At 41.5% G+C, this 17940-nt stretch overlaps 1 protein-coding gene across 2 annotated transcripts in view; it reads right to left on the bottom strand.

Moving 5' to 3' along the window:
- stck (LIM zinc finger domain containing stck) overlaps positions 1-17940 on the bottom strand; it is a 171656-nt gene that overhangs the window by 133360 nt on the left and 20356 nt on the right. For both annotated transcript variants that reach the window (XM_080264794.1, XM_080264791.1), the window contains exon 2: positions 11254-11287. In XM_080264794.1, the coding sequence (XP_080120920.1) occupies positions 11254-11261 (8 nt within the window). In that variant the 5' untranslated portion in view covers positions 11262-11287. The remainder of the gene's footprint in view (positions 1-11253; positions 11288-17940) is intronic.

Raw genomic sequence — 17940 nt, 5'->3', positions numbered from 1 at the left:
AGTACAGGGGCAGATGGACATTTTAGCTCTGGTTGTGGGTCACAGACTACTGTACTTCCCACTCACGGCTCAAGCCCAGCGGCCACGATACCGAATGTTTGGATACGTTGGCTGGCCAACCAAAGTTCTCAGACACTTTTATGTCCTGATAATTCGGATAATGGTTCAACCCCTAAAAGATGGGCATCGGATTGTTTTGACATATGCTCAGGACAGGCATAATTGCAGGTGCAATGTGGTGGGGGATTTGTGGGGGGGGGTTTGGGGGTTGTGGGGGGGTACAAGGGGGCTGGGTGTTTGGGGGAGGTGGGGATGGGTGTGGGGATAGGGTGGGGGTGGGGGAGATGGGTAGGGGTGGGGAGGGGGGTGGTGGGGAAAGGTTGGGGATGGGGGTTGGAGGGGTGGTGTGGTTTGGGAGGAGTGGGGGGTTTGGGGGTGGGGAGGGTAGAGAGCAGGGGGTGGGTAGTAGAGAGTGGGGGATAGGGGGTGGGGGGATCATGGGTGAGTGGGGGATGGTGGTGGTGGGGGGGGGGCTTGGGGGATGGAGGGTTCTAGAGGGTGTGGGGGTTCTGAGGGGTGTGGAGGTTGGGAATCAAGAATGGTAGGGGCAGTGGGGGGGGATTGAGGGATGGTGGGGGGAGTTGGAGGGCAGTGGGGGTTTGGTGGTGGGTGGACGGCAGGGGAGTCGGGGTGGGGGGGGTAAGGATGTGGGGGTGGAAGGTGGTGTGTGGGTGTGGTGGTAGAGGGGTGGGATGGGTGGGGTGTGTTTGGGGGAGGGGGCATGACTGCATATGCGGACACCCATCTTTTTGGCCCTAGTACCCTCGGACAGCATATGCGGACCCCTGTCTTTTAGAGGTTAATAGAGCCAAGGTGTCTGGATACTGAACACGTCCGGATAATTCATGGATCACTATACTGTATATATAGTACCTATCTATGTATCTATTGCCAGATGCCATAATCCAGTAAGGGGTGGCCATTTGACTTTGAGTTATATGTTTTACGGGGAGGGGCACTAACCCTCCACCAACCCACTTTCTAACACGTAGGGAGCATGTATGGTTTGGTTATTTGGTTACCACCCAGCGTTGTGAATGGTTTCTTGGCTTACCTATATATAAATATACAGTATATATATTGTGGTAGGTGGTGGCAACCATCATCCACTCACTTGATGTAGTGCTGCCTACTTCTTCCTTAGCCTTTATCATTCTTTTTCTGTGCCTGCCCTCCTCTCCTCCTATTTCTCCCATCTTTCCTGCCACTTCTTATTGCTTTTCTTTCCCCTACAGGTGGCTTTACATCGAGTGACAAGCCAAATGAAACCATTTACAACGCTGGGTGGTAACCATATAACCAAACCATACGTGCTCCCTACGTGTCAACAAGTGGGTTGGTGGAGGGTTAGTGCCCCTCCCCGTAAAACAAATAACTCAAAGCAAATGACCACCCCTTATGGGATTATGGCATCTGGCAATAGATAGATAGATAGTATATATATGTATATATATACATACATACATACATAGATATATAGATGGATGGAGCCTCTGTGGTACAATAGTAAAGTGTGTGTTTTCGTACACTGAAGAACGAGGGTTTGCGCCATGCCAGGGTAATAAACTTTGGGAACATTCTTCTGGCCACATACTGCATTGGTTGACATCAGGGGTGCTGTGGCTGAACCAGTGTCACATACTATAAAGTATACTTGCATCCACTCGGCTTGCGCGGTCCGATTACACTTGGTTCACAGACTACACACGCATCCAAAGCCACTCCAACACTACAATACACTTACAAGCACTTCTCACCCTGCATACAATCTCTACCAGACAGCCCAAACCGCTGAGTAGAAATACATTGGCTGTATAATTCCTGCTTCAGTTGGGATAGCCCGGTCCTGCAGTGGACACTTAAACGGCTGATGAGATGAGATATAGATAGATAGATAGATATCCTGTACATAAATCAATATAGTTTAATGTGTAGCAGCCAACCTTATACAGTCCAGCCTCATTATATGACTTCTCATTATGTGATAAATCACCACAGTGATAATTCAAAAGCTATACCCTGTCTAAGTAAAACATAAAAATATCAGCGATTTCACAAGAACGATATTTTTGATGGCCACCTCCAAAAGTCTTATGTGAACGCATTGGCACATGCAAGCCAAGATGCATGCCTAGTGTTAACACTGGCTGTGATCATTGCCTTTTGTTCTGTTCTGTGCACAAAGTGCCACTGAATCATCACTGCTATCACCATGGAACAGTGCAATTCTCTCTATCTATTGCCAGACGCCTTAATCCCATACGGGGTGGCCACAAACAAATCGCCTGCATGTCACCCTGTCCACATCCATTTCAGTGCCCTGCTCCCAGCTCATAACCTCCTCCCTCATATACCTATCCACTTCATTCCTCCAACTCATCCTTGGCCTCCCCCTCTCACTCCCCCCCTCCACCTCACTCACATACACTCTCCTTGTCAGTCTCTCATTCTCCATCCTCTCCTCATGGCCAAACCACCACCTCAGTGTGTTTCTCCTAACGCTTCCTATCACATCCACATCCACACCACAATGCTCCTTCACATCCTCATTTGTCAGTCTGTCTCTGCATGTGACTCTACAAGTTCCTCTCAAATAACTCACTTCCACTGCTCTCACTCTTGGTTTCTGTCCCTCCAACAACGTCCAAGCTTCATTTCCATACGTTAGAGCTGGTATCACAATACTGTCATGTAGTAACTTTTTCACTTCCATGCCCACTTCCTTGTTTCTTATCACTGCTTTCAAGGAATCAGCAACCTTACTTCCTTGTTGTTGTTGTACCCTTTCAAGCATTTCACGTTCCAAACTTCCATCTTCACTCATCACACTACCCAAGTACTTACATGTACTCACATTTTCCATTTCCTCCTCATCCAACCTCACTGTACATTCATTGACTTCACTTCTCTCGAAGACCATAACTTTACTCTTCCTTACATTCATCTTTAGATTCCGTTTCTTACACACACTCCCAAACTCATCCACAAAGCCTTGCTGCTCCCATTCGTCTTCACTTAACAACACAGTATCATCTGCAAACAACAGTACAGGGAGTTTCCAAACACTGCCCTCTCTCATTTGGGTCACTCCAACATCCACTGTCCTCCCTTGTATCTCTTTTATAACCCCATCCATATACAGACTGAATAACCATGCAGACAACACATCCCTGTTTCAGTCCAACCTTCAAGTAGAATATTTCACTTACTTCTCTACCCACATGCACTGCAGCCTTAGCACCCTCATACATACTCTTCACAGCATTCAACAACTTCCCATCCACTCCATATATTCCTAAGAGGACTGGACGCCAGCAGAGACTGATTTTTGACTGACAAAGGGATTTTGCAAAAGTTACCCCATAAAATAGCTCTAAGTATCACTCGTTCTCTATAAAAATTTGACAGCCATGCAACAGTTCTTCCCCCTTCAAAAAAAATTACTTCGTAATTCCAATTTTCAGGTCACTTCCCTGCAGAAAGCTCTGTTTTCTATGCAATATATAATATGACCACTTTTTTCCCAATTTTTTTTCCTTTTTTTTCTGCAAAAATTATGTAATACATCTGGCAATGGGAGTGTGAGTGTGTGGAGGGTGACAGTGAGGCAGGGAAATGCCAGAGATGATATGACACTGGGAGAGGTGAGACCTGCAAGCCTTGGTCTCAACCTGTTCTCAGTCTGCACTAATCTTAGCCATTTCTCATCATTTTTGCACACTTTTTGAAGATGGGACAACAGTCTAGGAAGCTACTGCAACATCAAAAAGCGGAAGAGAAGACTATGACACCATTTCGAGGGGAGAAAAATGTGTTGGCAGCAGCAGTTCTTTCTCCACCACTGCCACCTCCGCCCTCACCTGTCCCCCCTCCCCCCACCGCCACCTCACCTTACGATCCCCAACCCTCTACGTCTTTTTCTCCAACTTTGTTTTTTCCAACACTCTCTACCTCTTCATAACCATCCCTAATCCTAACGTATAATATAAAAATAAAGTACCTAAGTTGTCTCTAATTGTACAGACACTGCAAGTCAACAGAAAACGAGTGATATCTTGGAACTAAACTTATTGTCCTTTGGAGTGATGTCACTCCAGTAGTTCTGAACATAAGACAAAAAGCAAAAATACCTACAAAAAAAAGGAATGATAGGGGAACATTTTGTGCATACATTTTTTCAGAGACTGACAAACATAACTGTAATGATTTTTTTTTAACATGGCAAAAAGGGGGTAAAATTTAGGATAAATACATAGGCATTTTGGGAATTTTTTTGTTCAGCATTGGTGAAGAATATTAAAAACTTTTAGGGCAATTTATTAATGAAGTTTTTATTAGTGGAACTACCAAATATCATAGAGATCAGATGAATACATTTCCCCGGGTTTTTCATTTCTTGCGTCTCTTTTTTTTTTATATGTATTACGCATATATTATTTTTTTCTGTAAAAAGTAATCGACCAAATTTACTCAAACTTTGGGATGTTATTGCTCATATAAAGTAACAAAACATGTAAAAAAATCAGACAAATATAAGAAAAACAAATGTACCCTAATAAGTAACAACCGTCCATTCCTCTTAATACTTTCCACAATCCTTCTCGAGGCACCCTGTCATATGCTTTCTCCAAATCGATGAAGGCCACATACAACTTCTTTCCCTTCTCTAGAAACTTTTCCACTAAAGATCTAAGAATGAATATCTGATCTATACAACCTCTTCCCTTCCTAAAACGTCCTGTCTTTCTCCAAATAATTCCTCTGCTATTTCCCTAACTCTGTCAATAAATATCCTACCATATAATTTTCCAATTACACTAAGAAGACAAATGCCCCTATGATTACCACACACTACTTTTTCCCCTTTTCCTTTGTACAAGGGAATTATTATACCAGATTTCCAATCCTCCGGGACTCTACCTTCCTCCCAGGCCAATCTGCACATCTTCCACATCCATTCTACTACTATCTCTCCTCCATGCTTCAGCGTTTCACCACACACTCCATCAATTCCTGGGGCTTTCCCCATTTTGACTTTCTTCACTGCTTCCACAAGTTCCATCCTACTGTTTTCTTCCTGTCTTCTCACCTCCCTCCTTCTCCCAGCCATTCCCCAGCCACTTACACTTGCATAACTTTCATTCTCTGTGTTCAACAATTCCTTAAACTCTCTCTTACGTCTCTCAACTTCTTCCACGCCCCTATTTCTCATCCACTCACTATATGCTTTCATCTTTTGTGCCACAGCCTGTTTCACCTCTTCATTCCACCATGCTGTTCCTTGCACCACCCCTTTCGTCTTCTCTTCACACCACACACCACCTCACATGCTGCACAGATTTCTTCTGTGAACATTTTGCACACACCTTCCACATCCTTCATCTGCACCAATCCATATTTACCCAATCGTTCCTCCACTTCTCTCTTATTTGCTGCCTTTTTCTCATCCTCTTGTAACCTTTCCACTGTCCTTACATCTACTCCTTCCTCCTGTCCTTCCCTTCTGTTTCTCCATTTCACTTGGACCTTGATTCTCACCATTACCAAGTGGTGGTCAGAAAGTCCACTTCCCCAACCTCTATATCTTCTTGGATCCATTACACACCTTTGCATCCTTTCATCCACACATAATCAATCATTGCCTTCCGTTCATTCAGTTCACCACCCACCCTTCTCAACACTAGTCATGTATACTTATGGATCATTTTGTGCCCGAAGAGGATATTGGCCATCACCAACCCCCTCCCGGCACAAATGTGCACTAAAGCACTGCCATTGTCATCTATCTCAGCAGGCACACCCCATTCACTAACTACTCCATCCACTTTCACATTCCCTACATTACCATTCATATCACCAAACAAAAACACTCTCTCATTCCTTTCAAACTATTCCATGCACACTTCAACATATGTCCAGTGCAACTGCTTAACAAACAGTGTAGTGTACAATAATAACTGATGTGATACCTTTCTGTATGTGAAATACTGGAACTTGTGACTTGGAAATCATGCCAAACTTACGTAACCATCATCCCCATAACAGGTCTCTACCCAGCTGACTACACCAAAATGCTCATTCAGTGTTTACATTGGCTGTGATCATTTGCCTTTCATTCTATTTAGTGCATGAAAGGCCACTGCTATCACCAAACAGTTGTGCATGTGTTTAACAAATAGTGCAGTGTGCAGTATTAAATGATACTTTTTTGTGTGTGAAATGCTGAGACTTGTGACTTGGAAACTGTGTCAACCTTACATAATCACTGTCCCCATAATAGGCCTCTACTCAGCTAAATTTATTTTTTATTTTTTTTAATGTGTTAAACTCTGGGCACAAACTTCACAGTCTGTACCAAGGCTGAGCCAAGATGGCCGCCCAGTGTTTACATTCACTGTAATCATCTGCCTTTCATTTTATTTTGTGCATGAAAGGCCACTGAAACACCACTGTTATTGTCAAATAACAGCACAAGTGCTTAACAAATAGTGCAATGTGTGATATTACGTGAAGCAACAGATCTTTCCATGCGAAGTGATAGCCTCTGTCTAGGCCATCCAACTGTCCTTCAGCCTCGGTGAGGGGGGGAATGGTGACGAATCGTATCGGCATGGAACTAACTTCAGGTGAGTGGCATTTTTTTTTTTTTTTTTTTTTTTTTTTTTAAGGCTTCATGGTCAAGGTCACCCTACCAAACCCCAATGAACCCATGTTATATCGACTTTGTCATGTGTTAATTTGTTATGCAATAGGTCTTCACTTGACATAACCCTACTGCATAACAAGGACAGACTGTATTACACTCAATCCTCGTAAATCGCGTCTTCATAAATCACGGATTCATAAATCACGGCTGTGTGGAAGTCAGACTGCCGGCAACCTTAAATCACTGTTAAGTCACGAAAATCATGGACCTAGGCACCCAAGTGGGCCTTTTCGGAGGAGAATTGTAGACCGTGGCATTCAAACTGAAAATCGCGACCCAACAACCAATCACCGCACGTCCCTGATGGCTTGTGTGCATACTAATGCCGCCATGTTGTTGTTGTTCTTGTCTCGCCAGTTCGCACACTACAGACTGTCACCGTGAAGTACGAGAGCTACCTGCCTTTTATGTGCAACTTCCCCCCGCCTCCTACCTGCCTTTTATGTGCAACTTCCCCCCGCCTCCTACCTGCCATGGCCCTTCTTGACCCCCCGATGAAGTGCTCTAAGCAGTATGGCGTCAAGAAGCTGCCGCCGTTGTTGTACAGTCAACATTTGGAGCTCATTCGTCATGTTGAGAGGGGAGAGAAGTTTTCAAAGCAGGCGAAAGAGTTTAGGAAGAACAAGTGCTGAGAGGTTTTAAGTTCTTCCCAACACCACCACACGTCATTCACTTAAGCAATTTCGTCATAGGATTAAGGTGAGATCCCTTAACATGGCTTATTTCTATTTAGTACATGCACTGAATATTCCTAAATTTGTATGTTTGTGTTTGATGGTGCCTAGATAGTTGTAGGTAGGGTGCTGTGGGAGCGGGTTGGCCAAAGTCCAGACCCAAATTAATTTTTCACATAAGAGTTATTATTCATAAATCACGGAATTCGTAATTCACGGCAGTGGTCCAGACCCAAATTGCCACGACTTACGAGGACTGAGTGTACTTACTTTAAGGAATAGCTAACGGCCTTAAGGTTAGGCTACCACAGTACAATTAAAGGCACAAGTTGGAACTATGCCCCTGACAACATTATATGACTGAAAAGTGTCTGGGAGATTAAAATTCAGACTAAAATATGGCCATCACCCTGACTAGTCCACTCAGTACAGATTAGCAAGTCAAAATACTGTACATACTACTGCAGTACATCTGTACAATTCTCTACAATATCTTCCCATTCAGAAACTCACTCTGGTGGAGGTGGTTCAAAACTTGGAGGTCTTTCCTTTCCAGCTTCTTCCAAATCAACATTTTGAAGGAACTCCCTCTTAAATGTAGCGACTGATTCTGGAGAACTAGGCAATGATGGCTCTACAGTGCGGGGAGGCTTCGGTATAGGGTTTATGGTTAACCGGTGTTGCTTGATGCCTATATCTTCTTTATCTGAACCACTCATACTGGGTGTATGGGCAACACAATAAAGAGGACTCTTGTCCATTAAAGAAGATCCTGGAACCTGATGAGGGAGAAGGTTTGTGGAGTGGAGCAGAGGCACGGTGTTGTAATTTGGCATCTCAACGAAGCTTTCCTCCCCTTGAGTGCTCCCCATCTTCCGACGATTATATAAATCACTACCTTCCAATTCAAGAGGCAATAATTTTTTTTTGCTCATGATGATGATCAGACTCAAATATTGTAACTTTATACAGCTAAAACATAAAATAAGTTTCTCGCTTCTCAGAATATGAGATTTCAGGATCACTGTACAACAAAACAATCAAGGAGCCAATCATGAAACTTTAATGGCAACTGCATTTCAGATTTCCAGTTCATACTTTGGTGCTGAATATGAGCAAAGAGTACACCTGATGATGAAAGTTAAGACTTGTACTACAGTACTGAACAACCTTATGTTTTTCTAGTCCTAAGTCCGGTTTTCAGCACCTTTTTTTCAAGACCAGAGTGTTGTGCATCACACACTGTTCTCAAGTCTTTAAAATTCACTACATTGTACAACACTCAGTCAAGAAGGAAGAGAGTAACTGTAAAGGTAATGTACACACTGATAAGAAAGAATGCCATGGAGGAAACTCTAAGCTGGCCTTATCAGTGGATACAGACTATCCAAGGCTGGCTAAATATTAATCTTCATTAGACATTCATTTCTAAAAATTTCTGTCTGGTACAATCCCTACATCAAATGTTTTAAGCATAATAGGGAAGGGCAAACCATTTACCAAATCAATGCACCAAATAAATCGAAAATATGTCATGATTGGCAGCTACCCTGCACCTCAGTATCAGTGAGATAACAGGAAGGAGTGGCCTGGACTTGGAGGAAGCATCTGCCATTCTGTGCCTCCACAATACAACAGGTGTCATACAGTCTTCTCACTGCTCAGGGAAGTATATTTCATTAATCATGAAAATAAACTAGAAAATTTCTACGGTAACTAAATTTGGGTGCATGTGCATACAATAACAGACCCTAGCTATATATGTACACCACTCCCATGACAAAACATCTCCATGACACAAAGTAGACAACCTACTTACCAGTGTTCACTAACACAAATATTAGTGTAAATAACATTTCAAATTCAACAGCCCCTATTATTACAACAATAATTAAAAGCTGTTTTTATGCATATTATGGCTTCTTTCTAATTTGGTATAATCATACTCAACTCTGATTTTCATAATTATTAAATGCAGTTATTTGTCTTACACTTATACATGCATCACAGCATATTCCTGTCTTACAGTACAGTATTGAACTTGGACTGCTGTGTTGTGCAGTGCAACATATTACTGGTGTTTATATATTTCATATTTCTGGACAAAATAAAATTAATGTAGTTACAGTCTACGCACCCATAACATGTCTCATGAATTTGCCTAAAATCCAAAGAATGACTGGCAGAAACTGAAAAGTATGATTACAAGTGTTCTGATCCTTTACACAAGGTCTTACACTCAAACCCACCAAATCTGGCCTCCGTGGGTAGGAAGTGACATGCCCCTCCTTAAAATTTATGTTCCAGCAGCTTATGTCAACTTCTTAATTCCTCAAAGCTCAGGTAAAACCAACATTAATCTCTTTTTCATACTTCAAAACCTAACATATATTATATATATAAATATATATATATATACAGTACAGGTATATATATATTAAAATGATGCTGTACTGTTGTTGTGGGGTGAGAGTGCACGTGAGAGGCAACTATCAAGAAGATTGGTGCCTTGTGGGGTGGGAAACAATTTATAAAATCTGGATGTTGGCCTAGCATTGGCATTTTAACATTTAATGACAGCTTTTGGTATTTTGGTAAATAAAGGTGCAAGGGAGTGATTTAATGGGCTGAAGGGTCAAAAGAGAGGCTTGAAGCTGGTATGGAATTAATTGTTCCCATATAATTAATTACAAACTTATGCAAACTCTTACTACACAGCAAGTTGTTATTGTTGAAATCATGTGTTGCAGGCAAGAGGGCTGTATACAGTACAGGAATCCACCATGCACACAATATACTGCAATAACCACAAGTTTTTATTTTCTATTCATAAATATTATGGTTCATACATTACACAGAACATCAAGTAGTGCGCCAATTTAATGCTCCAATAAAGCTAATCACTGTGTGTTACCGTTTAAAAACATGTTGTGTGTCATTCGGCAAAAAGCACAATGACAAGTTACTAACAGCATTACAACTATCAAAAGATCACAATTATCTACTCAGTACTTAACAGGCTTACATCTCAAGCAATAACTGAACTATCGTAAGAGGCAATAATTAGAGCAAGTATGGTCAAGGGTAAGTCCATGGTTAAGAAGGTGACGAACTATCTATGCATAAAACTAACGATTCCCATAATTAGAAAATGTAATAACAGTAAAGCATCTAAAACAATCTGGTTTTAATGATGTATCATTATGTGCCAATTACCCCATTTTAAGAAGAAGACAAAGGTTATTTGTTTTGATCAGTGTAAGCAGTAACACAAAAAATATACTTGAAAAGATGACACTGACTATAAGGTAAGTAATAATATATTATTAACTTCATTAACTTTGCCCATTACAAAGTTCACTACCGGTAGAAGTGTTTAAGCTTATACATTAATGTGATTACATATAGGGTACAAACAAGCACAGGAGTGTATGTGAGCCATAAGTTCTCCATTAAAAAATGCAATACAGTGTATTGTATAATATAGAAAGATGGGTGGTTTTAGCCAAAAATCTTAGAAAAGTCTAAAATCATGAAAAATTTTATAATTAATACAAAATTTATTTTGCCTTACTTTTATGTAAGATGAAAGAACATCTACACAGTACTGGTAACACAACCTGAATAATCTACTGAACACTAAGGACAGCTACCTACTGTTTTGAATTCTGCATCACTGAGAAGATACAGTTTATGAACTTATGGCTCACAGACGTGAAATTACCAAAATACTCAGACCAAAGGAACAAAATAACCCACACTAGCAATTAGCTTCCATTAGTGCAACAAAATTTTTAACTAACACCGACTTACCCCGGCATCTTTCCAAGGTAATCTACAAACAACCCTGGAATAAACGAAGTATTAGTGATAATAAAAAGTCAACAGTGTAGTACATGACAAATTCAGTACATCTGCATTAAAGGTTTGGTAGACAATATATTGCAGCACATGAGAAATCTACTGCAGCACATTAAACACTGAGAACTGCTGGGAAACAGTGTTGTACAGTTTCATTGTGCAAACTGTCACATAACTGATTTTATAAATAGCTACTGGTATAAAGAGAATACCAAATACAGTATATGGCACGGGCTGTGGCAAAATGTGCCTATAAAAATAAAAAAAAGTTCATATATCTACATGAGTTATAACTACAAAGTGAAGTGAAAAGATCACACATAGCCAGGCCTACTTGTACAATAAATTTCCATAGCTATGGTCCATCTATTTTATGAAGAGCGTTGTCCCTTTTGGGAGTTTCCTAGGCCGCCTCTCTGCCAAACGTGTACACCTCTCTGTCTCATTTCAGCTATTTACTACTTCTAAATGAAGTTTATTTACAGTATATATATATTTAGTTCTTTAATAAGGCTATATAGTGTTATAAATGCCTCTTTTTTTCTTTTAATAACAATTACTTTTTATAAATACCACATCACTTGGCAAAGTTGCTTTCCAACGTTGCCACACTTGTAAGTGTAGAGTGGCCGTGTTAATCCAGGTCATTTCCACTCTGGCCGCCACCTGAGATGGATGCTCTTACTCCTGCTACTCGCTCTCGTGTGCTCCACAGTAGAGAAAAAGAACTATTTACAACGTAAATAAGTATTTTTTAGAAGAGAAGGCAAACAGAGGACCTATAATTGATCCCTCAAAAGCTGTTATAAACCACAAATAAACATCACACTTTAAGGAGAAAATCATAGTCATAATAAAAAACAATGTTAGAGAGAGAGAGAGAGAGAGAGAGAGAGACAGACAGACAGACAGACAGACAGACAGACAGAAACAGAGTAGGGGGAAAGGTCATGGAGAAAGGGAATGAATAAGAGCGCAACAAGACAGACAGACAGTCAGTCTGGAGGCTTTTCCTCAAATTCTAAAAATTCATAAAAGTGTATAGACTTTTTATAGAAATAAATTTATAAAAAATTTAATTTTTATATGCAGAGAGAGAGAGAGAGAGAGAGAGGAGAGTGGTGTGCTGGGAGGGAGGGTTGTCATTAGTGCCTTTATTCTAATCCAATTAAGTTGCCCAGTACAAAGTATGGCAACATTGTGGGACGGGGACTCCCCAAGAGGGACAATGCTCAAACGCTCTTCATAAAATAGAGGGACCATAGCTACTGGTACTGTACTGTACTGGTACTGTACTGTACAACACACTCTTTTGATGGAACTCCCACTTAAGCAGATTAACTGGGAGGAATATTGAAAGGTGCCTGTAATAATTAAAATCCAATAGCTACTGCATAATACTTCTTAAAAATCTGAACAACTAAACTGAATCTTTTGCTACATCTGGTGGACCCTCGGGGATAGAAGTGGTGGCAGCATATGAGTATTTATAGGCTATATGGGTACCAGCTTCAAAGGAATATTCATATAGGATGCATTCAGATACTGGAGTAACATGAAATGATAGACAAAGATTGAAATAGGTGAATCATGTTGCTATAGTAAAACACTACTGTATACAAGTGTCACTGGATACTAAAGCACTGCACTTGCTGTAGGTGTGGCGAGTGGTACCATATTTTCCTTGTTGTAGTAAAAATACACATGACCCCCATATTCATGAGGACATATGAAGGAAAACTGCTGTAAGGCAAAATGATTTAATGAATGACTTCCCCCCCCCCAAAAAAAAAAGGTCAAGAACACTCACTACAGCAACTCTTACAGTATCTATCTATCTATCTATTGCCAGACGCCTCAATCCCGTTTGGGGTGGCCACAAACAAATCGCCTCCAAGTCGCCCTGTCCCCCGCCATTTCACTGCCCTGCTCCCAACTCACACCCCCCTCTCTCATATACCTCTCCACCCCATCCCTCCATCTCATCTTCGGCCTCCCCCTCCCTCTTCCCCCCTCCACCTCACTCACATACACTCTCTTCGTCAGTCTTTCACCCTCCATCCTCTCCACAAGGCCAAACCACCTCAGTGTGTTCCTCATAATGCTCCCTATCACATCCACATCCACACCATAACGCTCCTTTACATCCTCATTCATCAGCCTGTCTCTCCATGTGACTTCACAGGCTCCTCTTAAATAACTCATTTCCACTGCTCTCACTCTCGATTTGTGTCCTTCCAACAACGTCCAAGCTTCACTTCCATACGTTAGAGTTGGTATCATAATACCGTCATGTAGTAACTTTTTCACTTCCATGCTCACTTCCCTGTTTCTTAACACTGCTTTCAAAGAACCAGCAACCTTTCTTCCCTGCTGTACCCTTTCAAGCACTTCACCCTCCAAACCTCCATCCTAACTCATCACACTACCCAAGTACTTAAACGTACTCACATTTTCCAATTCTTCACCATCCAACCTCACTGTACATTCACTGACTTCACTTCTCCCAAAGACCATCATTTTACTCTTCCCTACATTCACCTTTAGATTCCGTTTCTTACACACTCTCCCAAACTCATCCACCAAGCCTTGCAGCTCCCCTTCGTCTTCACTCAACACCACAGTATCATCTGCAAACAACAGTACATGGAGTTTCCAAAACACTATCCTCTCTCACCAGGGCCACTCCAACATCCACTACCCTACCTTGTACCTCTTTTATTACCCCATCCATGTACAGATTGAACAACCATGGAGACATGACACATCCCTGTTTCAACCCAACTTTCAAAGAGAAAAATTCACTTAGTTCACCATCCACATGCACTGCAGTCTTCGCACCATCGTACATACTCTTCACAGCATTCAACAACCTCCCATTTACTCCATATATTCTTAACACTTTCCACAATCCTAGTCTATCCACCCTCTCACATGCTTTCTCCAAATCCATGAAAGCCGCATACAACTTCTGTCCCTTCTCTAGAAACTTTTCCACTAAAGATCTAAGAATGAATATCTGATCTACACAACCTCTTCCCTTCCTAAAGCCCCCCTGTTCTTCTCCAACTAATTTCTCTGTTCTTTCTCTAACTCTGTCAATAAGTATCCTACCATACACTTTTCCTATTATACTAAGAAGACAAATGCCCCTATGATTACCACACACTTCTTTTTCTCCTTTTCCTTTGTACAAGGGAATTATTATACCTGACTTCCAATCATCCGGGACTCTACCTTCCTCCCAGGCCAATCTGCACATCTTCCACATCCATTCTACTACTATCTCTCCCCCATGCTTCAGCATTTCACCACACACTTCATCAATTCCTGGGGCTTTCCCCGATTTAACTTTCTTCATTGTTTCCACAACTTCTATCCTACTGATTTCTTCCTGTCTTCTCACCTCCCTCCTTCTCCCAGCCATTCCCCAGCCACTTATACTCGCATTACTTCCATCCTCTATGTTCAACAATTCCTTAAAATGTTCTCTCCATCTGCTCACTTTTTCTCCCTTCTCCACTAGTAATCTACCATTTTTATCTTTCACTCCCCTGCTACTTCACTTCCACCCTGTCTTACTCTTTTCACCTCTTTCCAGAACATTTTCTTACAGTCCCTCCACTTTACACTCAAATTCCTTCCAAATTCCTCATCCACTCTCTTCTTACTCTCTCGTACTAATCTTTTCACCTCTCTCTTTCTTTCTACATATAACTCTCTCTTCCGCCTCTCAACTTCTTCCACGCCCCTATTTCTCATCCATTCATTGTATGCTTTCTTCTTTTGTGCCACAGCCTGTCTCACCTCTTCAGTCCACCACGCTGTTCCTTGCATCCCCCTCTGTCTTCTCTTCCTTCCACACACCACATTACATGCTGCACATATTTCTTCTGTAAATATCCTACACACACCTTCCACGTCTCCCATCTGCTCCAATTCATATTTGCCCAATCGTTCCTCCACATCTCTCTTATACTCTGCCTTTTTCTCATCCTCTTGTAACCTTTCCACTCTCCTTACAACTACTCCTTCCTCTTGTCTTTCCCTTCTTCTATTCCTCCATCTTACTTGAATACTAATTCTGGCCACCACCAAGTAGTGGTCAGAAAGTCCACTCCCCCAACCTCTATAAGCTCTTGCATCCATTACACATCTTCGCATCCTTTCATCCACACACACACATAATCAATCATTGCCTTCCTTTCATTCAGTTCACCACCCACCCTTCTCATCACTCGCCATGTATACCTGTTGATCATTTTATGCCTGAAGAGGGTATTGGCTATCACCAACCTCCTCCCAGCACAAATGTCCACTAACGCACTGCCATTCTCATCTATCTCAGCAGGCACACCCCACTCACCAACTATTCCATCCACCTTCACATTCCCAACTTTACCATTCATATCACCGATCAAAAACACTCTCTCATTCCTTCCAAACTTTTCTATGCACACTTCTACATTTGTCCAGAACTCTTCTCTCACTCTTCTAGCACGATCTTGTGTTGGCGCATACACACACACAATCGCCCACATTTGTATTCCAACTTTCAACTTTACCCACACAATCCTTGACCCAACTGATCCATACTGTCTTATGCTCTTCTTCCATCTTTTACTCACAACTATACATACTCCTTCCTTTGCCCTCTCATTCTCACCTACTCCTGCACATATACCCCATCCATACTCCCAGTCTCTCACACTTTCTCCTCGCCATTTTGTTTCAGTTATTCCACATACATCCACTTTCGCACCCTCAAGCACCTGGACAATCTCTCTCTCTTTCACCTCATCATTTGCTCCTCTTACATTCCATGTACACATTACCAAGTCCTTTGTCCGGTCCTGGGTCGTCATCGTTTGGTCAGTCCTTGTCCGAGGCTTCTCGTTTGTTTTTTTAGTTAGTTGTTTTCCGGGGAGGGGCACTAACCCTCCGCCAACCCTTTTAGTCGCCTTTTACGACAAACAGGGATACTGGGGGAGTATTCTTGAAAAACCCCCCTACCCCCAGTATAATGGGCATAAATGTAGCATCACAATAGCAATTTCACCACACAACTCGACAAGCAAGGATATTTAACTGGCAGTTGAGTTGCTCGATCAGTTGTCATGTCATTAAAAAACACAAGTAACTTGGAAGATGGTGTTATTTTAGTCACCAGTCAGCAAACATTACCTCTGGAAATAGCTCAGGAAGTGTCACTCCAACATCACATGATAAAGCAATGTACCGGTATGCAAATGACAGTCATACATAAGGTAGTGAAGTAGAGAATGAATGGCTATCATACAGCAAACTAACTATTCTACAAATAAAAGCTGCAATACATAGAACATGTTAGCTTGCTTGCTGTATCCTCACAAATGTTCTTGTTATGAGTTTTTGAGCTGTTACTATTGTCTGCTGTACAGTATTATTGTGGGCACAAACTGGTTGATATATTGATATATGACTTCAGTGAAGTTAATTTAAGCTTCCTGTCAGCATACTTCAGAAAATTTTCAAAATGCATTAGTCTACTGACTTAATGACAAATGTCATGATCCAAGCTTCCTCCTAATTAATATTAATTTTCAACATAGCTTAGCTCTTTGTCTGGGTAGTTACTTGTTGAGTAACCACTAAAATGAAAATGATGATACATAAGTAAGAACCTGTTTATCTGTGCACATAAACCTATTCATGCTTTGGGCACTGGTGTGGTTTGATGTACTGACATGATTCTACAAAATATTTAATTATAAAACCAGATGATCAAATAGTTGGCTACAAAAATGCAATACAGTATAGCTAGGTATCCTAATCATCCTATACTGGTGAACAGAAGCGAAAATGCGGGCAACTGCAGTATATTCCAGGAAGATCATGTGAGGAGGCTGCATATTTTGTACAAAATTCATCAATTATTATCCAGTGCTATGAACATAAATCATACCTGTAGTAATGGTATAAAAAACTGGGTGAAGTGAAAGGGAAGAAAGCACAGATCATGTATGCCCTGTTGAGACTTAACATTCACGACAGTATCAAAAAGTTCCACCACTGTCAACAAAATAATAACTGCATGTAAAATCTTGCACAGCATTCATGAGAGAATGACTGACAAAGTGAGCAAAATCTGTTCACCTGCAGACATCACAGCCTAAAGTATTTGTGCATAATCACTGCTAATACAGTACAGTATGTAGCTAAAAGAACATGGAGTTTGACAAAGGTAAGCAAGGAATTACTAGGCCACAGAGGTGTTGCTCATGTGGTCCTAGGCTCATCTGGACATAACCATGTGACCCACAGGGATATGGCCACTTCAAACAAGCACTCTCATATATCTCTTGCTGAAGTTATGTTGAAGGTTCATCTGTGTTGTGACAGCAAGGTGCATGATGTGATCATGTGAAAAAGCATACAGTGGTATGGGTGGCTTAGAGGATTGTCTGTGTGTTGTATTTGCACTGGTGCTGATGCAGGGGAGGGTGATGGCTGCATTACAGTCTGACTAGCTATACTCACGCATCTACTTGTATGGGTAGGGTAGTTACTGACTATGACTAAAAATAAGTTTCAAAGCAAGCCTGATGACAGTAAATCACCCAGGGGAATGAGGATGGGTTCATGGAATGTGGGACGTTT

This window comes from Coenobita brevimanus, chromosome 14, assembly GCF_032717465.1.
Source record: "Coenobita brevimanus isolate Jiangsu-jjx chromosome 14, ASM3271746v2, whole genome shotgun sequence".
NCBI lineage: Eukaryota > Metazoa > Arthropoda > Malacostraca > Decapoda > Coenobitidae > Coenobita > Coenobita brevimanus.
This window is presented reverse-complemented; position numbering and strand designations above follow the sequence as displayed.